Source organism: Rhipicephalus sanguineus, chromosome 3 (genome assembly GCF_013339695.2).
Source record: "Rhipicephalus sanguineus isolate Rsan-2018 chromosome 3, BIME_Rsan_1.4, whole genome shotgun sequence".
Taxonomy (NCBI): domain Eukaryota; kingdom Metazoa; phylum Arthropoda; class Arachnida; order Ixodida; family Ixodidae; genus Rhipicephalus; species Rhipicephalus sanguineus.
Window position 1 is genome coordinate 17,437,517 of NC_051178.1, and position 27,309 is coordinate 17,464,825.

Genomic DNA, 27,309 nt, shown 5'->3' on the forward strand with positions numbered 1-27,309 from the left:
TTTCAGCGCCTTGCAAGTTGTCGCGTTTGTGTGCCATGTCCAACGTGAGCCAAGTGAACAATAGAGGATGTGATGTTAAGCACATACGTGCGTATGTACCCTGTACATCTGAAGTGGTCTATGAATTCCCCCTGACCTGTGGAATGGTTTATGTGGGGCAGACCGGAAGGTGTATTAACAAGCGTTTGATGGAGCATGCTAATTCATTAGGAGACGGGAGTGGGAAGCACCTACCAGTTCATTGTGGCGCATGTGCGCAGGGATGCAAGCCCATCTTCAGTAGCACCGAGGTGATAGGGCGAGCCAGAAGCCAAAGAGCAAGAGAAATCTTGGAGGCATCTTGGATAGCTAGACACGGGCCTGATAAGTGCGTCAGCGACACATCCGTGTATCTTTCCAGAAAAGAGCGTGATTTCCTTTGTAGTAGATAGGAGTCTTGGGGGTGGTGAAACCTGTCACGTGGTCATGAATGTCATTGCGCACGCGCTTAGTTTGTTTCATAAGGGTGGTGTATGTTTCAATAAACCAATTGTTAGTCTGCGATCGTCCTGTCCACTTCGTTTCTGGTGTCTCGTCCTTAGCGCAGTTATAATTTTTTTCAAGTTATTACGCCTGCTTCTGTTTTCAAGATCGTCGAGTTTCGCTTGGATCTGAACGATGCTTACCGACATTCGGTTCACTGTTTTCTCACAACGTTCAATTTGTGCGCCTTTACCGGCAAGGCGCATCAATTCGCATTCAATTGAATCCAACCTCTGATCTGTACGAGCAATGTAATCGTCAAGCTTCTTGCTAACTGCTCCCATTGCCGCAAGTATTTCTTTTTGACCTTTAAGTAGCTCGTGCATAACAGAATCATTAGAGCCCGTATTCAATTCAATGTCACCGCTCAGAAGCACTACCAACATACATATAGCATCAAAGCACTCCAACACTCCATTACAAAAAACTTTTGGGCAAGGCAACACCACCAGGCACCGAAAACTCGTGGTGCATTTGGAATAGACATGTTTTCTACTAACCTGCAGAACGTACAAGAGCAGATTATTCCGTGGCTGCATGACCGCGGTGCAACCTTGCCCCATGCCGCTGAAAAGGTTGGAGGCGTATCTCGAGGCCTCGCCTATCGCTGTCGATTTGGTTCTATAGGCGATGCGCAAAGCGCCGACGACGCCATCTGCCGCCACGTCTCGGAAGCGCTCATGGGTCCCGGCGGGCAGCGTTCCCGCAAGCGTCTACACGAGTGCACGGATTGATGTGTTTTCATCGTGATTTAACGACTCTGTCGGGCCTCAGCGATGTCGAAAAATAACTGCTGCGTTGTCGGCTGCTCAAACACACCGAAAAAATCGGCAGGAACGCACTTCTACAGGTTTCCGGTACTATTTCATGAGCGAGAGTGACGGCGGCGGCGGATTGTGACTGTACGACGTAGAAGGTAAGCAATCGCGCTTTGTTTATGGCAGTGTTAGAACGATTGCCGTGTTTTTATTTTTCCATTCATGCGGCTACGTCTTCAGCAAACGCTACTACGTTTACATTTGGTCACCTCGCCTGCATTGTAGACGCTACAATGTGCATAAGGTTGTTATTACTGATAAGACGCGATGCCTAGGCTCTCTTGAAAAACGAATGGCGGGAAGCGCAATGCCAGAGAATGTGGGGCACGTGACGGCTCCTTCACAAAAGCGCCGTGGAATCACACGTGTGCTGCACGAAATCGGCTGCATTCTACCCACGGGCGTCACCAGAATTTTTTTCGGGGGGGGGGGGGGGAGTTCTACCATACTTTATGTATGTTCGTGCGTGCGTTTGTATGTGTGCGTGTATATATACGCAAGCAAAACTGAATTTTTTTTGGGGGGGGGTTGAACCACCCTCCTCCCTGGCTACGCCCCTGATTCTACTTAATGATGGCACTGGAATGCGATCACCGGTGCCTGCGTACGGCTCACAAAAGGAGGCGGCTGGAGAGGATCCGCTGAGAGGACCCCATGGCACGTCGGTAACGTGATAACGCAAACGCTGCGTGGCGGCACGAGCGGCGCTTCTGCCGCCCGACCGCGCTCGCCGGCTCCCTAAAAAAAGAAAAAAAGAAGGAACATAAACAAGAAAGAGCTCAATTCGCTTAAGAAAGGTAGAAATAATAAGAGAACGCCTGCTTTCACTTATAGACAACAAAATATTTTTTTTCAGCGAAATTACAAGGGGTCGACGGACATGCACCGACGTTCTTATCTGAACACACCCAGCAAATACGTAGCCAAGCTGCTATGACAAGCTAGGTGACCACCAGCTCCGCAGTGACTCAGTCCCGCGCCACTAGTGCAAGCAGCTGAGATATTTTTTTCACAAGTTTATCGTGTTGGTTTCAAAGTTTTACCAACGCTGATCCTTCGCGTGGCCGCACCTGTGAAATTCATGCGCCGGTGCGACATCATCAGCCTGTCTACGCCCACTGCAGGGCAAAGGCCTCTCCCATGTTCCGCCAATCAACCCGGTCCTGTGCTTTCTGCTGCCACGTTATACCTACAAACTTCTTAATCTCATCTACCCACCTAATTTTCTGTCTCCATCTCACGCGTTTGCCATGTCTTGGAATCCAGTCAGTTACTCTTAATTACCACCGGTTATCCTGCCGACGTGCTACGTGTCCGGCCCATATCCATTTCTTCTTCTTGATCTCAACTATGATATTGCCACGGGCGTTTCTTATTATCACTTTTGGTTTATTCGTTTCTCGCCCACAAAGACTGTCAGAAACGCTCAGCGCAAACCGCGCCTCATTGTTCGAGAGGCTTCGCGATCATTGTAGATCGTTTTGTTAAGATTGCGCGCAAGACGCGCACACTCGAGCCTATTCTAGAATTTGCACGACAGCCAGCGATAATGCTGGAATATTCGACGGCACATGTTTAAATGCCGACGCGCTTCACCGCTTGTCAGTTGATCGACGGACGACGCCCTGTTCGCCGCTATCATTGTACAGCGTGTATTGCTGTAGTCCTAGTTCTCATTTTCCGGCCACAAGTTCGGCCAAATAAACAGTTTCATCCTGCAAACGCCGACCGCTGTCTTCGTCGACGTCACGACCACGTGACATCTGGTGGAGGTGCTGCTTCTTCCATGATCCGGACGCCACCGCGGAGCGCTGACCCAAGCCCAAGCCGCGACGAGGACGACGGCAAGGAAATCCCGGATCGTCGAACAAGCCGCAGGCAGAAGGGACTGCAGCCAGAGCACGGGCTCCTTCCCGAAAAACCCAGGCAGCCGCAGATCTCAACATCGACCACAGCGACTATGACCGACCACGTGCAGCCTGCGCCAATCCTTCTTCGCCAGCCCAAGGAGCCGCCAACCTTCCGCGGATCGTCGTTCGAAGACCCGGAAAGCTGGCTCGAAGCCTACGACCGAGTCGCCCTTTTCAATGCCTGGACCAGTGAAGACAAGCTACAGCATGTCTACTTCGCCTTGGAGGACGCAGCTAGAACCTGGTTCGAGAACCAAGAGCGAACCCTGACAACATGGGACGTTTTTCGCACCAGGTTCCTGGCAACATTCACCAGCGTCGTCCGCAAGGAGAGGGCCGAGGCACTGCTCGAAACCCGCGTGCAGCTGCCTAACGAAAACGTGGCACTCTTCACAGAAGAAATGACGAGACTGTTCCGCCACGCAGACCCCGAGATGCCCGAGGAGAAGAAAGTGCGCTTCCTCATGCGAGGAATCAAGCAGGAGCTGTTCGCGGGACTGATCAGAAACCCACCGAAGACCATCCAAGAATTCCTGGCGGAGGCAACAACAATCGAGAAGACGCTCGAGATGCGCACGAGGCAATACAACCGCCGCATGCCGACGACGAACTACGGGGAAGCACATGCGCTGGGCTCCGACGACTTGCGTGAGACGATAAGGGCGGTCGTGCGCGAAGAGCTCCGAAAGATGTTTCCTGCATCTCAACCCCAGGTGCATTCCATAGCCGACGTCGTTCGCGAGGAACTTCAGCATTCGCTAGGAGTTGCTGCACCGCCGCAACCTGAGCCGGAAGCCATGAGCTATGCTGCCGTTGCACGCCATGCTGTCGCCACTCCGCGCTATCACCAACGCCCTGCGCCGTCGCATTTCCGTCGCCAGACACCGCCGCCACCTCCGACGCTATCCCGCCCGCCTGCAAGCCAAAGCTACACCCCCCGAAAGACCGACGTTTGGCGCGCCCCTGACAACCGCCCGCTCTGCTACCACTGCGGGGAGGCCGGCCACACGTACCGCCGCTGCCAATACCGACAGATGGGGCTACGCGGATTCGCCGTTAACGCGCCGCGCCCGCAGCCAGGCGAACGGCCTCGCGACATCGACGACTATCTCACCGGAGCACAGCGGCAAGAACGACGACCTTCCCGCTCGCCGTCGCCCGGCCGTTACATGTCACCGCACCGCCGGCAGTACACTGGCCCAAACCGGGGCCGGTCGCCTAGCCCGTATCCGGAAAACTAAGGGCAGCAACCGATGGAGGTGCGGTTGCTGAACGACGAAATGCTGAAGATCCTCCGCCGTCGACGACCACGCCGCGACGAAGTTCCGAGCCCCCGCCGCACGCCGAACGACGCCCTGAAGACGAAACTTTGCGACCGGAAGCAGACCTGACGACGCAACGCGGAAGCAGCGGTGCAAACCGACGTAGCCGTGACCCGACGCCGCGACCTAACCGCAACGCAAGACGGCGGACTAGCGACCTCGACGTTCTGATCGACGGCCACAACGTCACTGCTCTCGTCGATACTGGAGCCGACTATTCCGTCATCAGTGGGCCGTTCGCAGCACAGTTGAAGAAAGTTAGGACTGCTTGGGAAGGCCCCGAGATCCGGACCGCTGGAGGCCATCTGATAACGCCGATTGGTGTCTGCACGGCGCGAGTCACCATCAATAACCGGACTTATCCTGCGAGCTTTGTAATCCTACAAAACTGCTCCAGGGATATGATACTTGGAATGGACTTCTTAAGTGACCACTGCGCCGTCATCGACCTGAGGTCTGAGTCGATAACACTGACCTCAGACAAAGCGCTCCCGCCCCACGCGATGCCAGGCAACCATGCATTGAATGTGATAGAAGAGCAGGTGACCATTCCGCCGCGCTCCAGCGTCATTATTTCCGTCGGCACCGAAAAACCTGCGAACCTTGAAGGCGTCATCGAGGGTGATCAGCACCTACTCCTGAACCGTCAAATTTGCGTCGCACGAGGTATAGCCGAGCTGCGTGACGGTAAAGCAAAGGTGGTGCTGACGAACTTCAGCCACGAATATAGGCACCTCAACTTTGGTACGACGGTTGCCTACATCGACGAATGTCTAGCCGCCAGCGATGCTTTCGCCCTCTTCGATGCTGCCGAACCTGCTTCGACGAATAGAGGTCCCGAACCGGATTTTGACATCAATCCGAGCCTTCCGAAGGCCAAGCAAGACCAGCTGAAAACCCTGATCCTGCAATACAGGGACTGTTTCTCGTCGTCATCGCGGGTCCGACAAACGCCCCTTGCGAAGCACCGCATTATAACAGAAGAACATTCTCGACCACTCCGTCAGAGCCCCTACAGAGTTTCTACTCGAGAGCGCGACGCGATAAAGAAACAAGTCGACGAAATGCTACGCGACAACATCATCCAGCCGTCCAAGAGTCCGTGGGCGTCACCCGTGGTGTTAGTGAAGAAGAAGGACGGGACACTGCGTTTCTGCGTTGATTATCGGCGCCTGAACAAAATCACGAAGAAGGACGTGTACCCCCTCCCACGAATAGACGACACCCTGGATCGACTTCACAACGCGACGTACTTTTCGTCGATGGACCTCAAGACCGGCTACTGGCAAATCGAAGTCGACGAGAGAGACCGAGAAAAGACTGCCTTTATAACACCCGACGGCCTCTTTGAGTTCAAGGTCATGCCTTTCGGTCTTTGCTCGGCACCTGCGACGTTCCAGCGTGTCATGGACACCGTACTGGCCGGATTGAAGTGGCAGACGTGCCTTGTGTATTTGGACGACGTCGTCGTGTTTTCCTCAACCTTCGACGAGCATCTCCGGCGGCTTGAGGCAGTACTTCAAGCAATCAAGGCCTCTGGACTGACCCTGAAGCCAGAAAAGTGCCGATTTGCGTACGACGAGCTCTTGTTTCTGGGTCATGTGATCAGCAAGTCTGGAGTGCGCCCAGACCCGCGGAAAACAGCTGCCATCGCCGACTTCGCGCCACCCACTGACAAGAAGGCCGTGCGCCGATTTCTCGGCTTATGCGCCTATTACAGACGCTTCGTCAAAAACTTTTCACGGATCGCCGAACCACTGACGCTTCTCACGAAGAATAACGTGGAATTCAGGTGGGAAACGGCGCAAGTGCAAGCCTTTCAAGAACTTAAACGACGCCTGCAGACGCCACCCATACTCGCGCATTTCGACGATTGCGCCGATACGGAAATACACACCGACGCAAGCAGCGTAGGACTCGGTGCCGTCCTTGTGCAAAAGACTGACGGGCTTGAAAGGGTTATCAGTTATGCTAGCCGGTCACTATCCAAGGCGGAAGCAAACTATTCCACAACAGAAAAGGAATGCCTTGCCATCCTCTGGGCTACGTCAAAGTTTCGCCCCTACCTCTATGGCAGGCCCTTCAAAGTTGTCAGTGACCATCACGCCTTATGCTGGCTAGCTAACTTGAAGGACCCTTCAGGTCGTCTCGCACGATGGAGTCTGAGGCTTCAAGAATTCGATATTACCGTCGTGTACAAGTCCGGACGAAAACACTCTGACGCCGACTGCTTGTCTCGTGCCCCCGTCGACGCACCGCCGCAAGACGACGACGATGACTGCTTCCTCGGAACCATAAGTGCCGACGACTTCGCCGAAAGGCAACGGGCCGACGCGGAACTGGGGGGCCTTATTGAGTACCTCGAGTACAAGACCGCCGTTGTTCCGAAGGTATTCAAGCGAGGACTGCCGTCGTTTTTCTTACGGAACGGCGTTCTCCTGAAGAAGAACTTCTCGCCACTTCGAACTGACTACCTTCTCGTCGTGCCCTCATCATTGCGACCAGAAGTCTTCCAGGCCCTACACGACGACCCGACGGCTGGACACCTCGGTGTTTCCCGCACGCTCGCCCGAATACAGGAAAAATACTACTGGCCACGCCTTGCTGCCGACGTAGCCCACTACGTTAAGACTTGCCGAGATTGCCAGCGACGGAAGACACCGCCGACTAGGCCAGCGGGACTTCTGCAGCCAATCGAACCACCTCACCGGCCGTTCCAGCAAATCGGGATGGATCTACTGGGGCCGTTCCCCACGTCGACTTCCGGCAACAAGTGGATCGTCGTAGCAACTGACTACCTCACCCGCTACGCCGAGACAAAGGCCTTGCCCAAAGGCAGTGCCGCCGAGGTAGCCAAGTTCTTCGTGGAGAACATCGTCTTGCGTCATGGCGCCCCAGAGGTCCTCATCACAGACAGAGGTACCGCCTTTACTGCGGACTTAACTCAGGCGATCTTCAAATACAGCGAGACGAGCCACCGCCGCACCACCGCCTACCACCCGCAGACCAATGGCCTCACCGAACGTCTAAATAAGACCATCGCCGACATGCTGGCCATGTACGTCGACGTTGAGCACAAGACGTGGGACGCCGTCCTTCCGTACGTGACCTTCGCTTACAACACGGCCGTCCAAGAAACGACGCAGATGACGCCGTACAAGTTGGTCTACGGAAGGAGCCCGGCGACGACGCTGGACGCCATGCTACCCAACGTCACCGACGAAGAAAATGTCGACGCCGCCGCTTACTTACAACGTGCCGAAGAAGCTCGACAGCTGGCCCGCCTGCGCATCAAGACCCAGCAGCGCACCGACAGTCGTCGCTACAATCTTCGACGACGCTTCGTGGAGTACCAGCCCGGCGACCGTGTCTGGGTATGGACGCCAATACGCCGACGGGGACTTAGTGAGAAGCTTCTCCGACGATACTTCGGACCGTACAGGGTACTTCGCCGCCTCGGCGCACTCGACTACGAGGTTGTCCCTGACGGCATTACGAACTCTCAGCGGCGCCGTGCACGACCTGAAGTCGTCCATGTCGTGCGCCTCAAACCATATTACACGCGTTAGCGAATCTGAGGACTGTCATTTTGCTTTATTATTGTACTTTCTTGCTTGTGCTTATTGTTTATTGTACTTTGTTGCTTTATTCTTGTTATTTATTGTTGCATGCATTGGACTGTCCTGTTTTAAGCATCGGGACGATGCTTTTTCAGAGGGGGGCATTGCCACGGGCGTTTCTTATTATCACTTTTGGTTTATTCGTTTCTCGCCCACAAAGACTGTCAGAAACGCTCAGCGCAAACCGCGCCTCATTGTTCGAGAGGCTTCGCGATCATTGTAGATCGTTTTGTTAAGATTGCGCGCAAGACGCGCACACTCGAGCCTATTCTAGAATTTGCACGACAGCCAGCGATAATGCTGGAATATTCGACGGCACATGTTTAAATGCCGACGCGCTTCACCGCTTGTCAGTTGATCGACGGACGACGCCCTGTTCGCCGCTATCATTGTACAGCGTGTATTGCTGTAGTCCTAGTTCTCATTTTCCGGCCACAAGTTCGGCCAAATAAACAGTTTCATCCTGCAAACGCCGACCGCTGTCTTCGTCGACGTCACGACCACGTGACAATATCCTTAACTCCCGTTTGTTCCCTGACCCACTCTGCTCTCTTCCTGTCTCTTAAGGTCTTAAGGATTTCGTACAGGCTTCTCAACAACAGACCATATTCATACTATCAATCAGGTGATAGAGAAATGCGCGGAATACAACCAACCCCTATACATAGCCTTCATAGATTACGAGAAGGCATTTGATTCGGTGGAGACATCAGCAGTCATGCAGGCACTGCGGAATCAGGGCATCGACGAAGCCTATATATACATAATGGAAGAAATCTACAGCGCATCCACAGCCACTAAAGTCCTGCATAAAGAAAGCGACAGAATCTCAATAAAGAAGGGCGTACGGCAGGAAGACACGATCTCTCCAATGCTATTCACCGCGTGTTTACAGGAGGTTTTCAGGGCCCTAGATTGGGAAGAATTAGGGATAAGAGTTAATGGAGAGTATCTCAGTAACCTGCGATTCGCTGATGACATTGCATTGATGAGTAACGCGGGAGACGAATTACAGCTCATGATTACTGAACTGGATACGGAAAGTAGAAGAGTAGGTCTGAAAATTAATATGCATAAAACTAAAGTAATGTGGAACAACCTTGGCAGAGAACAGCACTTTGCGATAGGCGGCGAGAGACTGGAAGTTGTAAAGGAGTACGTCTACTTAGGACAGGCAGTAACCGCGGAGCCGAAAAATGAGAGTGAAATAACTAGAAGAATAAGGATGGGATGGGGCTCATTCGGTAAGCATTATCAAATCATGAATGGTAGTCTACCACTATCTCTCAAGAGGAAAGTATATAGCCGCTGCATCTTACCGGTACTTACCTATGGAGCAGAAAGCTGGAGACTTACAAAGAGGGTTCAACCTAAATTGAGGACGACACAGCCGGTGCGACAGCGCTGCCTCAAAATCTACTGTATAAACACATTGCACGTAAACGAAGCTATTGTGTCGAGAAAAAAACGTTGGTCCATGCGTCAGCGTACGCAGGCTTATTGATCGGGACGTTACAAAGAAAGCGGTGTACTTACGATGAGCTCCACTTCGTAGGGAAGCTTGTTGACGCTTGTCTGTGGCAAACACTTGGCGCGTATGGTGACGTTGTCGTCCGACACAGCTGTGACATCGGACACATGTCCAGTATTATAAAATGCGGCTCCTTTGCGCACGCTATCGCCGCAAAAGTAATTATTTGGGACGGGCACAAGCGGCAAATCGCACGCGCGCACTTCCGCCATGCTTGCAGTGAAAGGAGGAGTCTACTACGCGACCCGCCAGCGGTTCCAACGGCCGCCGCTACGCGGCTTTCAGTGGCGACCCTATAGGCGCTGCGCATCGCGTATAGTTCAGGGCCATGGAAATCGAAACTCGCACTGGCCACCAAGTCCGTGAAAGTCTATCCGTGCAGCGGTATACCGGACTGCGCTCACTGGTGTCCGTTGGCAATGCCACTGGCAGCAGGCTTTCCGATTACCATCCGTTCGTTGACAGCCCTGTGCACAAGGCGAGGATCTGCAGAACGTGCAAGAGCAGATTATTCCGTGGCCGCATGCCGGCGGTGCAACCTTGCCCAATCAATATGTAATTGTTGCTAGTTTCTTGCCTAGTTTTATTTAGTGGTCTATTTGTGTATCAATAAGTAGCAACTATTTCGGTTTGAGACACTGTTCTGAGTAAAATAAATAAGCATACCTTGAATACTTTCTGTGTGCAGCTGTTTCGGTATAAGTCCAACAAAGGCAGAAGTTCAGGGGAATATGGTAGTTTGAAGACTTGAAAAATTCCAACGACACTCTGTGTTCACGATATTTCATGTGCTTCCGTAGAGCCATTTTAATCTCGCTGACATTGTGGATCCAATTCTCTTGAGCTTCTCTTCAACTATTTTATCGCCAGACTTCGAAACGCACGTCATATACACTTCAATTTCAATATGTCATATTATAAGAAAGGTCACGCGTCCCTTAAGCATTCGCCTAAGATGACTCGAAGGCGAAAGTCATCTTGATTTTCTCCTCACATTATTTTACTGGTTCTATTCTACTCTACTCCCGCGAAGTGTTCTGCACCTGACGTTGTTTTGTACTGACTCTAGCATAGGTCGGCAAAAAATATGGAGCTCAGTCAGACTCACTCGGGAAATATATTTTTCCTTTAGGGGTCACTACGACTTAGATTTATCAACATTTTGCTCAAGCGGACTCACTCAGACCCAAACTCCCCAAAATATTGCTCACCCAGATTCAGACTCACGGCTCGATCATGGCACTGTTAATTGTGGCGTCCCGCAAAGCAGCGTCTTGTCGCCGCTTCTGTTTAACAGTGTGCTAGCTGACTTCCAAGCCGATTACCGCAAGAATGTGACTTTCCACTAGGCATAGCAATTTATGCCGATGATATCGCACTATGGGTCAGCGGTCTGTCACATCATGGTCCCCGTCTTCATGGAATATTGCAGAGATCTCGGAATGCAACTTCAGAATACTTGGAGGAAGTTGGCCTGCAGATTTCACCTGCGAAATCAGCCGCGATTGCTTACCACCCTAGGCAACGCGCTCGTCGAAGCATGAGCAGGCTACACCTCGGAGACACCGATACAATGGGTACGGCAACACCGCTACCTGGGCGTGATCATCGATGATCGTCTTTCTTGGTGCCCTGCTGTTGCCTCTGTGCGGAGCAAATCGCTGTCCCTGCTCAAGTATGTGGCCGCTTTGACTGCTAGGGGCAATGGAATTGACCAGACGACAGCGCTTCAGGTGTACCAATCATCTGTACTCTCTTGCGTGATGTATGCCTTGTCAGTCTTGAATATTGCGCCTGGATTGATGTCTCAACTGGATTGATGTCTCGAGAGGCCCAATCTATTCCATTACTCACTGAAGCACACCAGTTGCTCCTAAGGCTGCAAGCTGACAAGAGAGCGTTACATCATATCGAGCGCATGCACCAAGCCCCAGATGTCAAAGCACTTGTTAATAGGCTGATTCGGCGCCCACACTCTCGCATGGGGAGAATGGCGGCTTTGTTTATTGGCATTACTGGCAATTCAAACCGCTTCTGCGACAACATCGAACGAGCACAGTAAATGCATCTTCCCCATTCATCTGTCAATTCCAGAAATACGCCAAAAGTGTGACCAACCTGTTTCGTCACTATTCCAATTAGCCCAGTCGCACTTATTTGAAGAATATGGAGATTACGTCAAAGTATTTACGGACGCATTTGTACGCAGCGACGGCCTAGGTGCTTCTGCAGCTTTCTTTTGTCCTTCGACAGACATCAGACGAGTGTTTAAAATACCTCACCCATCATCATCAGTGACTGAGGAACTAGCAGTGATTGATGTCTCCCTTAAGTACGTGCAAGAAGGATTACCTACATCGAAAGTCGTCATCCTTAGAGACTCTCGTGGTGCCCTTAGCAGACTCACTGGAAAAGAGGCCGACAGCCCTCTTCTATGCAGTATCTTAGAATCAGCCGACAAAATTTTCTCACGTGGGGTGTCCCTAGCTGCCCAGTGGATACCTTCGCACGTGGGCATTGCTGGAAATGAAGAGGCTGATCGCCTCGCTTCACCTTGTAATCATGATGACTGTGACTGCCCGGAAATTTCGTCAATGGTGGACAGCGCAGGTCTGCTTATAGGCCGCCACCTCCTAAAGCAGCACGCAGACCAGCGTGTCGCAAACGGATCGTTCCCTCCCCGTGTTCGTGGTCGTGGCTTGCCTCGTCGTTCCAGAGTGCTGTTATATAAACTAAGAGTCGGCTCATTTTGGTGCGCGAACGCTTATTCCGTCAAGGACGTGTGAGCAGTCCGTTGTGTGCAGCTTGTGGCTCCTGTGAAACACTTGAGCATCTTATATTACACTGTCCCGTGTTTGTTACGCAGCGGGCTTTGCTGATTAAGGAATATAAATTCCTCGGATTTAAGTGTGCGACAATAGACGATTACCTCTTTCCGAGAGGTTGTGTATCTCGACGCGACCAGGCCCATCGAGCTCTGCTGACCTTTATGGACCAAACAGATAAGGCCACCCGTTTATAAGCGTTGTGTGTGTGTGTGTGTGTGTGTGTGTGTGCGCGTGCGTGCGTGTGTGTGTGTGTGTGTGTGTGTGTGTGTGTGTGTGTGTGTGTGTGTGTGTGTTTACCTACTTTTATCCAAGTTTTCGTCAATTCTTTTTTACTTTCCTATCGTCTTTCCTGTTTCCCTCCTCGTAACTTCCTTTTCTGTGTGTCCTCCCTGCTCCCGAAAGAGTAGGCAGGTGTTGTGCCCCTCTAGGTGGCAGTTGCCCAGCTTGCTCTCTTCCTCTTTTATATGTGTCATTGTGTATCTATGTATGCAAATCAAATAAATAAATAAATAAATAAATAAATAAATAAATAAATAAATAAATAATCGTATCTTTATGAGTACATAAGCCACTGCGTAAAGCTTAATTGGGTTTATTGCTTTGTACTTTTTTGTCAGTCCTTTAGTTTTTTGTTTGTTTTTTCTCTGCCACCACATGGCTGAGGTGTGCGCGTAGACCGACCACGTATGTGCACGTGTGTTTTGAACTGCAGCGTATTCATTGAGTTTTGTGGTACCTTTTGGCTTAGGGCAGTGTATGTTGTGCGCCGTGTCCTGTGGTTATCTGGTGTGAAAATTTTCTAACACGTGGACGCCGGTGAACTGATCTAGCAAATGTCAAAATGACCGTAAAGTGTTCAGGGTGCCGGGTAGGTTAGAAAATGGAGGTTTGTGCGGATGAGAAAGCAGAACCTGACGTGTAGACAGTGTGACTTCGAGGCGAAAATGGAAAAATATGATCGCCGCCCACAGAGGGCTCCCGATGAGAATCGCAGAGCTGGAGAATACGTTGGCGACAGAGCGAGAAAAAACTATGGCTATAGGAGAAAGGCTGAGGTCAGTTTGGGAGGGGCTATCGGAGGTCGTCAATGTGAACAAAGTATAGGCAGGTGACGGCGCAAAGATTAGGGTGTCGATGCCCTGTGCGGTAGAGGCGAAATGAGCCTATAATCAGGATGGAGGCATTTTATGATAAGTCAAGAGGAAGCACTTTACTATTTGAAGGTAGGTCGGGTTGCCTTAGAACGCGTAGTTATAAAGCGAGATTCAGTAATGCAAAAGAACAATACACACGCTGTAGGGAATTTAAGGAAACGAGAGAGCATGTTTTGACTGAATGTGGAGATATCCACCCTAGTGTACGTTTGGGCATGAGCCTACATGAAGCCTTGTTTTTTAGGGACAATAGAAATCTGAACGCGTCCGCAACAGAAATAAGTAAGAGACCATAAAAATATTGGCGGCAGAAAACTAGAGACAAAAGGACAAAAAAACAGAAGGAAAAACAAGGACTTTCTGCCGTAAGGGGCACAGCACTGGGTGTGAATTCACGTGTTTCTTTTCCTTTCATAGTAAGATCGATTTAATCGAAGGAGACAAGGCATTAGGCGTACATAAAATCACACCATCTCCGCTAAAGCGACCATGAGGCGATGCGAAGCAGCGTTTTGGCATGTCGAGCCCGCGTTTCAGAGGGGAAGTGGAGAGGGGGAGGGAAGTGGAGAGGGAGAAAGTGGGAGAGGGAAAGAGGAGAGGGGGAGGGGAAGCGGAGAGGAAGAAAGTGGGAGAGGGGAAGGGGAGAGAGGCAGGGAGAAAGTAGGAGGAAGAAAGTGGGAGAGGAGAGGGGAAGTGGGAGGGGGGAAGTGGGAGAGGAGGTGTTTGTAGAGGGTTCGCGCATGTGCAGTAGGGGTGGTGACGCCGTACACCACCACCGGATTGAACCCCGCCATAACATGCTTCGCATCTAAAAAAACGTTTTTTTTTTTTCTCGAGTCTGATGGTGTGTGCGTCATTTAGGTGACGCTCACACCATCCAACCCGAGGGAAGAGAATCGCCACCCGAAGGGCTCTGTCTGCCCACATTTCTCTGCTCCGCCGCGCTTGAAAGTACATAGCCGGTGGGCGTCTCGGACATTCACACTGTACTGTTACATCGCTTACGTTTGGGAAAGCGCTTCACGTCGCAGTGCCGACACCAGAGAGTTCTTCAATAAGACTGAATAGTTGCCGTCGCCACGATCGGCCATTTCGCGCGCAGTTACGCTTTCATCAGACGCCATGTTTATTCCTGTTAAATGCGAAGCATTTCTTAGCGAACTTCTGCGACTTGTAGCGTACCTATCTATCTATCTAGCCGCCTACGACTTTGTGCTCTCTTGGCCGTTTCGTTAATCAGATGTATGCCAAAATTGGTATGGCATAGCATGAGCGTATTACGAACACATATGACAGGTCATAACATGAAAATCATGACATGCGTGTCATGAACAGCGTGATTTACATACCGCGGCCTTGGGAATCTTGCGGCCGTTCGGTTAAGTTCATATATATCAAAATGGGTATGGCGTGACAAGAATTCATGACAAACATAATGGTAGGTTCTAACGTGCAAATGATGACGCGCATGTCATGTGCAGCACGATTTACAGGACATGGTCTCGGGGCGCTAGCAGCCGTTTAAGTGAATGGATATATACGAAAACTGGTATGACGAGACATTTCTTTATGACGTACATAACTGACACGTGGTAACATGAAAATCATGACATGCATATCATGTACGACATGATTTACATGCCACGATCATGGCGCACTCGTGGCCGTTTCGTTAGATTGATAACACCAAAATTGAGATTGCGCGATGTGACTGTGTGAAGAAAATGAATAACAGGTGGTAACATGAAAACCATGACATACATGTCATAATTTACATGCCACGCTCATGGTGCAGTCGCGGCCGTTTCCGTAGCTTGATATACACCAAAATTGGTATTGCGCGACGCGACAGTACGACGAACGTAAATGAGAGGTGGTAACATGAAAATGATGAAATGCATATCATGTACGACATGATTTATATGCCACGCTCATGGCGCACTCGTGGTCGTTTCGCTAGCTTGATATATTCCAAAATTGGTATTGCGCGATGTGACTGTTTGAAGAGCATGAATAACAGGTGGTAACATGAAAACCGTGATATGCATCTCATGTATGTCGTGATTTACAAGCCATGCTCATGGTGCATTCGCGGCCGTTTCGCTAGATTGATATACACGAAAATTGGTAGCGCGCGACGCGACTGTACGACGAACGTAAATGAGAGGTGGTAACATGAAAATCATGACATGCATGACGTGTACGACATGATTTACACGCCACGCTCATGGCGGACTCGTGGCCGTTTCGCTAGACTGATATACACAAAAATTGGTATTGCGCGATGTGACTGTGTGAAGAACATGAATAACAGGTGGTAACAGGAAAACCATGACATGCATGCCATGATTTACATGCCACGCTCATGGTACATTTGCGGCCGTTTCGCAAGGTTGATATACTCCAAAATTGGTAACGCGTGACCCGACTGTACGACGAACATGAGTGACAGGTTGTAAGATGAAAAAAATGACGTGCATGTCATGGTAGACGACGAATAGAAACAGCGCTAGACACGGGACGAGAAGAGGACACATACACGGCGCTGTTACGACAGAAGTCTCATGGCTAAGCTTCTCCAGACAAGCACTGTTAAGGTGTTCCGCTATGTAGACGACTTTTTAGTTGTTTACCAATTTGATGAAACTAACCCTCGACGAACCACTGGTGATATTTTTGACGTATTTCGGCGTGAAATGGAGCGACTAGAATTAACTTCTGAGTGTACGTCTGACGACAGGCTACGATTCCTGGATCTTGAAATGCATTTCTTGTCTGACCATGTCTGTTGGCGGTACGAGCCACGGTCAAAGAAAAGCCTTCTTCCTTTCACGTCCGCGCATTCCAAATTGGTCAAGCGAAGCATCGCTCATTCCTGCCTAAAGGCAGCCTTAACTCGCTCTTGTCACCACCAGGTCGACAGCAGTTTTACGCACCAAGTGCACCGTCTTCAACAAGCAGGCTTCCCTTTGCCCATGTTAACCTCCATCGCCGAGACTCTCCTTAAGTCGCTAAGAGTGCCCAATAACAGACAAAGCCATAGCCAACGTATCACGCCTCACTCTAGCACGGCGGTTATTCCCTACGTACATGAGGTTTCGCACAGGCTAAAGAAAGTTGCAGGCAAAATTGGTGTAAGAGTTGTTTTCTGCGCACGCGGCAAGCTGGCCGGGCTGTGCCGCAGGGTTAACAGTGATGGACCTAAGAAACAAGCATGCACTAAGAAACACGCTACGCGCTATGTGGAATGTGTTTCAGCTGTTGTCTATAAAATACCATTCACTTGTGGGCGCTGTTACATCGGCCAAACAGGCCGATGCGTAAATGATCGGCTGAGGGAGCACTCTTATGCTCTGAAAGGCTCTGTTCCTAGCCACCTGGCTGACCACTGTAAAGATTGTGGTTGTCGGCCGATTCTCGATAAGTGTGTGGTCATGGGGCGCTATAGCAAGCAGCGCGAACGCGAGATTTGCGAAGCCTATCACATTCAACAGCAAGATGTTTCTTGTGTTAGCGTACCCTCAATTTCGCTTCATGGCTGTGAAATTAGATATCTGAGGTCCACTGATTTGACAGGCTCTTGATTATGTTTGCAGTTTGGCCTTATCACATGGATGTGCACTTTGGTGTATGTTCCGTGTTTCTGCGCAGACACCTGTGTCCTATATATTGCACTCGTTTTTGCAATAAACATTGGTTGTTAGTTCAGCGCCGTGTATGTGTCCTCTTCTCGTCCCGTGTCTAGCGCTGTTTCTATTCGTCGTCTACCATGCAGAACCAACCAGCCCAATCAAGCACCTTGTTAAAGTGCATGTCATGTATGGCATGATTTACATGCCATGTTCTTGGTGCACTCGCGGCAATTTATCTCGTTTTGATATACACCAGAAGTGATATTGCGCTATGTGACTGTATGACGAACATAAATGACAGGTCCTAACATTCGAATCATGTTATATGCATGTCATGTACGGTATGATTCACATGACACTGTCATGGTGCGCTTCCGGCCGTTTTGTTAACTGGATATATACCAAAAAATGTATGGCATGATGCGAGTGCGTCATGAACATAAATGACAGGTCATGCATTGTATATACCAGAATATACGTTTCATAAGGATGGTATATACCAGATTGTGCATGCATGCGTGCATGGCAAAAATGCGATATATGTGAACTAGATGCCATGGCATGAATGATTTCATTTGGCTCAAGGAGAAACAAGGTGATGTGTGCAGCTCTTTGCTGGCTCCTTCGCATTGCATCGATTCCCACAGTGCGTGGAATCTGCCCGATTTTTTTTCTTACTGTGATTGCTTTATTGTGCTGCATAGAGGTTGGTCCTGAAAACTATAAGGTGACTAACGCGTCATTGTCAAATTAGTCAGGTCTGAAACGAATACCTTTCGAAAGCGCAGCTGTTTAAGGCCGAGGTTAATCCCAGCATAACGTAACGCAGCTCTTAGCGATACATGCCGCAGAAATGGGTCAAGCGCCACTACTCATTTCCGGCCCAATAAAGAATGAAGAAGAACTTTATTAAATTTCTTAGCGAACCTCAGGCACTTTGGCCGTTTCCATCTACGTATCTATCTATCTAGCCGCCTACGTCTGGGTGCTCTCCTGGTCGTCTCCATAGGTTGTAATATAGTAAAATTCCCATGGCAGAGGATCAGTATATCATGAACACGATTCACTTCTCATGACATGAATAACGCGAAATGCCTGTCGCGTACATCATGAAACCCTTTCTCTCAGTCACGTGTGGCACAAAGCAGTGTTCGTGTTTTGCGGGTATGTGCCACAGGTAATGCAGAGTGTCAATCAACACAGTAACCGCGAACACACATATTTACACGCGAGGAAAGTGATAATAATAAGGATAGTAAGGGTTTTACGTCCCAAAACCAAGACACGAATATGAGAGAAGCCGTAAAGAGGGGCTCCGGAAATTTGCATCATTGTTTAGCGTTCTTTGACTAGTGTTCAACCAGTGTTCACCAGTGTTCTTTAATGTGCACTGACATTGCACAGTACACGGGCCTTTATCATTTCGGCTCCATCGAAATGCAACCGCCGCGACCGGGATCGAACCCATCACATCGGATCAGCAGCCGAGCACCGTAACCGCTACACCACCGCGGCGGACGCTAGAAATTGAGCGAGCTAAGACATAACACCCCTGGAAGACGCTCGACTACCATCCAGTCGTTCACCTTCTCCGCAATATGGTCAACGTGGACTACGCAGAAACCGGGATCAATGCTTCCTACAGTAACTCTGCCAAGGGGACCTTGACCCTCATTATTACCGGAAACTTGAACATCGATTTATCAAACCAGCAACGTCTGTTTCTTACGCTGCATGAAAGACGGCTAGAATGTGAACTGGGCATCACAAGAACTTGTTGCCAGATCCATGACAGGAGGCATCGTAGATCATTTCTTCTTAAGAGGCATCCACGATTTCAACCAGCTGTTCTATACCTCGCACTTCACTACGCTTTGACCTTTGTTAGAGGCGATCACGAATGGATCCAATAAGAAGTCCTGTCCTGCTGCTGGTCTTCACTGATCTCGGTGGTGACAAGAACTCCCTAGAGCCCCTTCCACACATGCATACGAGTTCGTGAAACGTGCGTGGGTTGTCCGTCGTAACGGACAAGTACAAGCATAAGTACTGTAACAACTGCAATTGTGACTGTATCGTGCGTGCATTGCACCTGTGCGTGCCACTCGGCTGGGTATGTATCGAGGAAAATATTTCTGAATAAAGCTTAGTTGCGAGTAGCGCGTGTCTTGTGCATCTGTGTTCCTTCTTTGCCCTGTTCGAATTCGTGCTATCCAGTAGGGAATAACATAAGTACCACATATCAGCTTACCGCGTCTGGTCTTGATTAACACCCATGTTGCTGTTGGCATCATTGCGCATTTGTAAACCACTGGTTATATAATACATGTGCGACTCGGGAACATTTGTGTGCGTATGCCATTTGCATATTTCTCTGTCGTCATTGTGTGACGTTTCGCTCAATGTGAAAAATTACGCCACAGTCACTTTCCCGCGCATGCTTCGCATAACATCGATTCCCACGGTACGTGGGATCTGTCGATTTTTTATTGCACATAAGATAGTCCTAGTGCATATGGGTGGAGCACCTATTCCAGGGCCCCACTGGCTTCAGCGGCTTGCCGGGCCTGGTCTAGGGTTGCCAGCTGGCTTCTCAAGTCCAGGTCGGAGAACTAGCCTAGCGGGTACGTGTCACAGAAATTTGGCAGGCACCGCCACTTACAGCCGCTCCACGGAACGGTATGATCAAAGTCAAGTATGTGCACAAGTGGAGGATGTGTTCAAAATAACTAATGAAGGATTCACCGGCCGACTGAGCTCGTATGGATAAACGCTGTTCTTGCAGCTTACGAACGGCAGGGCGGCCTGGCACATCGATAATGGCGGTATTGAAATAGGAGCACGTCGGAAATTCTGATGCGTGGTTGACAGGCTTGCAAGGCCCGCGAGGTCGAACACCAAGTTGCTTTTCCTGCTTCGTCTCATTTATTGGGTACGCTCGCGCGCTCGTAAATCTCGAGCAAGTGTTGCGCGTCTGTGCCATCCGTGCCAGGGATGACAGGTGGGTCGCGCACACGATGGATACCGGGACATGCGGCTGGTGCGGGAGAAGGGGTTTGCTAGGCGGCGTCTTGAGGCGTGTGAGATGACAATGTACGGGTCGAAGCACTACGGGCATCAAAGTGGGACCAAATTGGTTTTGAGGGCAAAGCACTTGCCACCAATTGCGAAGGCGTTTATTAAGCCCTGGTATAAGAGTCGACCGGTAGGTTGATGAACGGCTTACTCCTCGGACCCCGAGAGGAAGCGGCGTCCACGAGCAATGGGTGGTAGAGACAAACCCACTAGATGTCACTGGAAAGGGTGACCCATGATAGCGTTTGTTCCTCATCGCCACAAGTGCAATTTCATGGAATGTGTCTTATACTACAGTCTGAAAAATGTTTTTGGTAAAACGCTTTTTAATTAACAAGTTACAATTACATCATTTTAACCAACGATAACAATCAATCTTAGTGCTGGATAGGTGCGGAACTACGCGCCGTGGTGGTCTAGTGGTTAAGGTGCTACGCTGCTGACCCGCAGGTGACGGGATCAAATCGCAGCCGCGGCGGCCTTATTTCCGATGGAGGCGAAAAAACTAGAGGCCTGTGTACTTAGATTTAGGTGCACGTTAAAAAACCCCACGAGATCAGAATTTCCGGAGCCCTCCACTACCGCGTCTCTCATAATGAAATCGTGGTTTTCAAATTTGGGTTTTTGGTTTTGTTAAACCCCAACAATTATGATAGGTGCGGAATTGGTAACTAATGCAGCAACCTCATTATGTTCAAATCACTTGTGCCAGTGGGCGCACTTTTAGTGTGCCGCCCCATCAGTAATATTTTCCAACTATAGTCTAGATTACGGAGTAAGATAAGACAGGAGCGCCGACTCCGCAGCAGCCCAGCGCATTCGCTCGGGACAATTCGTGCAACGCAGACGCGGCGGTCTAACTCATTCTTTTGCTCTTCTCCTCCGCTCCCCTTCACGCTTTGGCACATGCTTTCCCCTCTCCTTCCGTTTATCACAACGCGTAGCGCCATCTGTCGAGGCGCATGGGAATCACTCAACGCCTTGGCTCATGAGCGCATGCGCTTACTGGCGGAGGCCTGCGACGGCGGCGGCGGGGAACGCCACGCGGGGAGCAGACGACAAAACGGGTGGCAAGCAGACGCAGGAACGCGGCGAAGCGTGTCCGTGCACCGTTGCTATAGCAACGACAGAGGGAATCCCCGCCCGTGGCTCCGCTCCACGACGGAGTTTCTCCTCCGCCACTTTTCTCCATTCGTAGCGCCATCTCGCGAACACGCCGTGAGGAAAGATCTGGCGTTGCACAATGTGTCCCTTCCCGACGAGCGGAGTCGGCGCTCCTGTCTTATCTTACTCCGTGGTCTAGATACTCTTTGTACTGCTGTCGCCAGATATAGCTACTGAATAATAGAAAGTAAAACGGTAGTCCTAGCGCTAAGAGATAAGAAATAGAATTGATCAGGAACCAAACAGAGGTACCAGATATTCTAGTTTATATTTAGCGAATGAAGTGAATCTGGGCAGGCCACGCCATGCGTAGGAAAGACTACCGCTGGTCAGTTACGGCAGCAGCATAGTCACCAAGACAACGGAAACGCAGTGACGTTAGTGAGTCACATGGAGTGACGCAATGAAGTTCGCAGCGATGAATTAGAATCAGTTCGCGTACGTACGAGTAAAATTGGGATTATCAGGGAGGCTGACATGCTGCAGTGGGCATAGAATAAATAGGGTGGTAATCAGATGAAAAGTCATGAAACGTCAAAGGCCACTCTACATTTAGCTCGCACGACGGGCACCGTTTAATTGGCGTCTTTGACTGTGGCTAACGTGTGCTGTGTCCGCTTATAGATGTACGTCTTTCGTCTTCCTTGCAGCCTGCATCTATGGCAGCGATTGGCATGTGGCCAGCGCCGTGGTGTCTAGTCCCTACCGTGCCTTCTCCGCTGACCGCATTTCCGCCCGGATAGGCGTCCACATAGGGCTGAACAGCGTCAACATCACTTTGCGTGGTGAGTTGGTAGCTTTTGCTCATCGGAATTGAAAATATGGCTTTCTGACTGCATACGACGGAAACTACAAGGACCATATAGGATGACACAAGATTATAGCGGAGGTTCCTACGACTTAATGCCGAATGTATTCTTGAGAGACTTCTTAAAAAGCATACAGGCTAGGAGCATCATGTGAATATCTGGCGAAAGGCAATTAAAGGGGCTGTTTACCGCTCAGAAAAATTTTTCTGATTGTGGTGTAAATTAGAAGATCGCTCGTCACATCGGTGGCAACGAGCACGCATTTTCCCCATAAAAAATGAATTATATTTTTACTTTAATGCAGAAAATTGTGAAAAAATGACCGCTAGCGTCACCCAACAGCGATGCGGTCAATCTATTGGTTGGACAAGAAATCCTCGCAGGTAGATCCATTTTGCTTAAAAACAAGCATGTATAACTTGAAATTGTATTTTACATTTTTTTTTTTCTTACGCATCCAAAAAGGCGTCGGGCGGCGGTGCTTGTGGCGCCGTCTTCGATTTCCTCAGCTTCAACTCATGCGCTATGCCACGCGGCCCTCCGCACTGGTCGTACTGTGCCGCTGTATTGTTGTTAGGATGTCTCAAATGCGCTGCGCTGTGAATGCATGCATTTATCGTCTCTTTTTGATGAATGAACTTGGTTTGGATTGCGGCAGCAGTGCTAAAATAAACGCATAGACTGCGATTACAGCAAAACAAGTGTTTTGCATGCGTATAATAAGGCTTCAGTTAACCGCTAGCGCGCTGAAAACAACTGTTACATTTATTACATTAGTGTTCAGCGAAAATAAAGTAATCCTACAGAAATCACATGTGCTTTCGGTTTTAATTTTTACCGCCACTACAGTCGTCATCGCGTCCACCAACCAGTGTTGTGGGCACGTTTCACGCCAATGGAAGAACACCGAACGCAGATCGAAAAATTCTGTTTTAAAAAAATCTACTCACTTTCCAGAGAAACCGCTGCAAGGTTGGACACTTCAGACGATACGCTTTCTATTGCAGTACGAAACAGAAAAGCGATGAAGGATGCTAGACAGTCGCTTTAAGCCTCTCGCAACTTTCGACATTTACACACCTTTTCACAAAGTTTAAAAGTTTTATCGGCGATCCCTTTCGAGTCAGCTAAGCTGCGCTGTGTAAGTTAGCTCAACATAAATGCTCGATCGTTTCCTGCTTGGCTGGACATTGGCGTTTTAGTTCGCCTGAACACCACCACGTACTGTATGGACCTTTACAATTAAAAAGTGCCATAATGTCTTGTGTAGAGACGCGCGGCTGTACGGTGCAATAACAATTGCTCGCTCGCTAAAGCTTCACGAAGAACGCCGTGCGACAACTTCTTGCTATGCTGCCTCTCCAAGAAAGCGGGAACAACAGAAGACAGCCTGTGACTCCCTTGCTCTCGGGTTTTACGGAGCTGGTACAATTAAGATAGCCACCGGTGTTCTGGTCCGCATCCCTGAGTCGACGGTGTGCCGTGCAGTTGGAAAAGTGACTCTTCTCATCGCCAAGCACCTGAGCCCGACGCTGGTGCGCTTCCCGCAGTCGGCGAGATTTCCTAAAGTACTGACTCATCTTCCGACTACAAAACATGCGGACGATCAGAAAAATAGTAGCCCGAATGAGCCAGTCATGCAGTACATGTTGCGCTCACCAGTTTCGTGGTGCTCTCGCGTTGCATTTGTGCTTGAGGCTATTCAATTGAGATGTTCGGGCGGTGAGAACCGCGGTGCGCATTGCACGTCTTCGTGATTTCCATCCAGGCTTTTTTTTTGCTCGCCACCAGCACAACATCAGTTTATTTTTGCGCTCGATGGTGTGCTTGTACTTCTTAACGTAAGCGATCAACATACTTTTTTCGCCTTCAGTAAAGCGTGGTTCTTACCTTGCGTTGAGCTCTCTTATTAGGATAGCGAACGTAGATTCGACATTTCAGCGTGAATGCCCGTTGACATCATAGCGATGTCACTTCAACAGTTGCGCGGTGGACGTCGCTTGAGCCCCAAAACATATTTTCCTTGCAGTCGATGACACCTGTGGTCACTTTTGTCTCGCGCTGTGCTTCGGTTTCATTTTCAAATTGGAAAATTTTGCGAGCACCCGTGTGTAGCAAAGAGCTATAACGAAATCTGACGCATTACTCATAAAGAAAAGCTCCTGCTCTTTGGGGTGCAGTCACTGGACCAGCACGAATTTTTCTGTAAGTATGAAGCTTCTGTGTGGAGTCTTTTGTAGCTATGTTATACACAAAAGGGTGGATGAACCCTTCTTCCATCTTGCAGGCTTCTACCTAGTATGCCTCTTTCATTGTCATTGTTCTCGACGAAGCTCACAGCAGAGAAGATATCCTGACCCTCGTTTTTTTCTCTACTTCACCAAGAATCAGAAGCTCGACCACAGCCGAGAAATATTTCACACTTCCTATTAGGGCTGGCTCGCCAGGTTCTTTTTCTGGGGCAAAATCCCGCGCCGTAAGTGTAACCTTAGTTCCAGAGGCGACCGCTACAGGCGCAGCTGTTCTTCGAACGCCTTGATGATGATATTGACCCACGCAAAACCACATATAGCATAGCCAACTGTAGTATGCGCGTGCTCGCGTGAAAGAGAAATTTTCTTCCTCTTGTTCTTCGAGTGCCTTGATGATGACATTAACGAAGGCAAAACAACATATAGCATAGCCAACTGTAACATGAGCAGGCTCGCGCGATAGAGAAGTCTCCGTCCTCTCGTTCTTCGAGAGCCTTGATGATGATAATAACTCAAGCAAAAGCACATATAGCACAGCCAACTGTAGCATGCGGTGCTCGCTCCACTCCGGCAGTGCGCTTCGATACTAATAACATGAACGAAGAAGACAAGGCGGCGGAGCGGAGGGCTCACAAGGCAGCAGCATCGCGGGCTCGCCGCGAAGACCCTGCGGTGAGAGCTCGGGAGGTCGCGGAGAGACGTCAGCGTCGTGCGGACCCCGAGATACAAGCCAGCGAAGCCGAACCAGACCACACGTTCCGCCACAGTTGCAAGTTCTGCGACCGCTTGTGGTTCGACAACAACGTGACCACAATCGCTACTATAACAACGTGTGACGTCTTTATATGAAAGTAGGGGAATTGTATGGAGAATTCACAGTTTATCCGATTATTTCTAAGCCAGCTCCTCAATCATCATTCACTTCGTGGATATGGCGTGATTTTTTTTCTTCTTCACCTTTTTTGTTGGATGGCGACACCCACATGGGTATCCAAGAACTTGTTTTTTTATTTTATCCTTTACAACTGTGACCTATACCGCTACAGGCATGGTCGTAGGCGAATAAAAGCGCGAGTACCTCGAAAAAGAAAAAAAATTGGGGAGGGGTGAAGCATGCAGGGAAGGGGGTTTCAGCTCCACTAACGTGAAACCTGTGGAGGGGCGAAGCATGCACTGTGCGCCGGTGTTTCCCACACAAATATCACTGATAATGGACAATGAGAGACAGAAGAAAGATTTGACACAGAGACTCGAAGTCCGCTTTTAGTTAACGTGCACGCTGCGAATCTTTATTGTTCAACTACGCACAAGAGAAATCTCCCAGCGGCACTGCATTGGAGGTCACGATCCAGTGCCTATATAAGCGCGGTGGCCGGTCAACGGTTGTGCAGCGCGAGCAGTCGGTTTTTTCAAGAAACTCGCTAGGAGACGCTGCCTGCGCCAGCGTTGTCTCTCGCGGTGGAGGGCGCGTTATCGTTCCTCGCGAGCTGGTAGTTGCGCCCTCTCTTGCGCTCAAGTAGATGGACACGACACGACGATGGAAGCATGCAAATTGGTCACGACTATTCACTCGGCGACAGCAGACGACGACGCACTACCGACAAGCCGAAACCCTAAGGTGCTTCGCCCCTAAACCTGCCATATAACTTGTCTCGGCAACTTTCAGGCCCGGGCGGCGAGCATAGATATCCCAGCCTGCGAGAACAATAGACGATGCACCAACATGCACCGACTAGCCCAACAGCAAGTTTTACCAAAGATAACAGACGATGACGATGACAGAACACAACATGAACCAACCCTTGCTTCGCCTCTCTACGGTCAAGCCCATAAGGAATCTTGGATAAACGTCCCGCTCTCGCACGACGACTGAAATGAGTGGAGAACGGACGATTTTCAGAAGCAACACTGCGAGTGACAGGGGCGGCGGCGTCCATCACGTGGATGTCAAATGCAGCCCGTTAGCAGCTTTATTACAATAATACGCTTGTAGCACTTCGCGTTGATGCGTATTTCGAAATATGCATGCTGTTTTTAACACGAAAGTGTTTTATGCCGGGGTTCACCAAGTACATCCGTTGCGTATATGGCGTTGATAAAATGGACGCCAACGGGTGGGAAAGAAAAAACCAAGAAAACGATCGCCTGCTGCGAATCGAACCCTCGACGTTGCGGCCGCGACGGTAAGCGCCCGACGCTAAACCAACTAAGCTACCTTGACAGATGCTGGACAACTCACGAACGCGCCTTATATCTCTCACGCATTCTCTCTCGCACGGTGCTCTCTGTTGGCGGTGTAGGCAGGTGGCGCGGAGCGGGGCGGTGCCGCCGTCTGTGAGAGGTGAAGAGAAGTAATGCGTCACGATGGACACCTACTAGCGCTTAATCCGAGATTGCGCGTGATATCGGAGCTGATTTTTAAAGCGTCTCGATACCAGTGAAGGACACTGGCCGCGCTGGCGTCGCCGAGGCACCCTAGGCACAGTTACGTTGGTTGCCTTTCGCTTCGTGTCAGCGTGCGCCGGCTCATCGCAGTAGTGCAGCTTCCACATGCACCAACGGGATTTCTCCGTCGCCGACGACTTCGATTGCGAGAGCACCGACTAACAAATCTTCTGCAATACGCGCTGCAGAAAGGACACGATTTCGACGGGCGAATGTCGGTCCTTGGT

The 27,309-nt window shown here is 50.0% G+C and overlaps 1 protein-coding gene across 1 annotated transcript in view; it reads left to right on the forward strand.

The window, feature by feature from the left end:
• Positions 1-27,309, forward strand: part of LOC119386471 (dual oxidase maturation factor 1) — a 346,172-nt gene that overhangs the window by 177,039 nt on the left and 141,824 nt on the right. Inside the window, exon 3 of the mRNA XM_049413941.1 lies at positions 22,227-22,361. Within this exon, the coding sequence (XP_049269898.1) occupies positions 22,227-22,361 (135 nt within the window). The remainder of the gene's footprint in view (positions 1-22,226; positions 22,362-27,309) is intronic.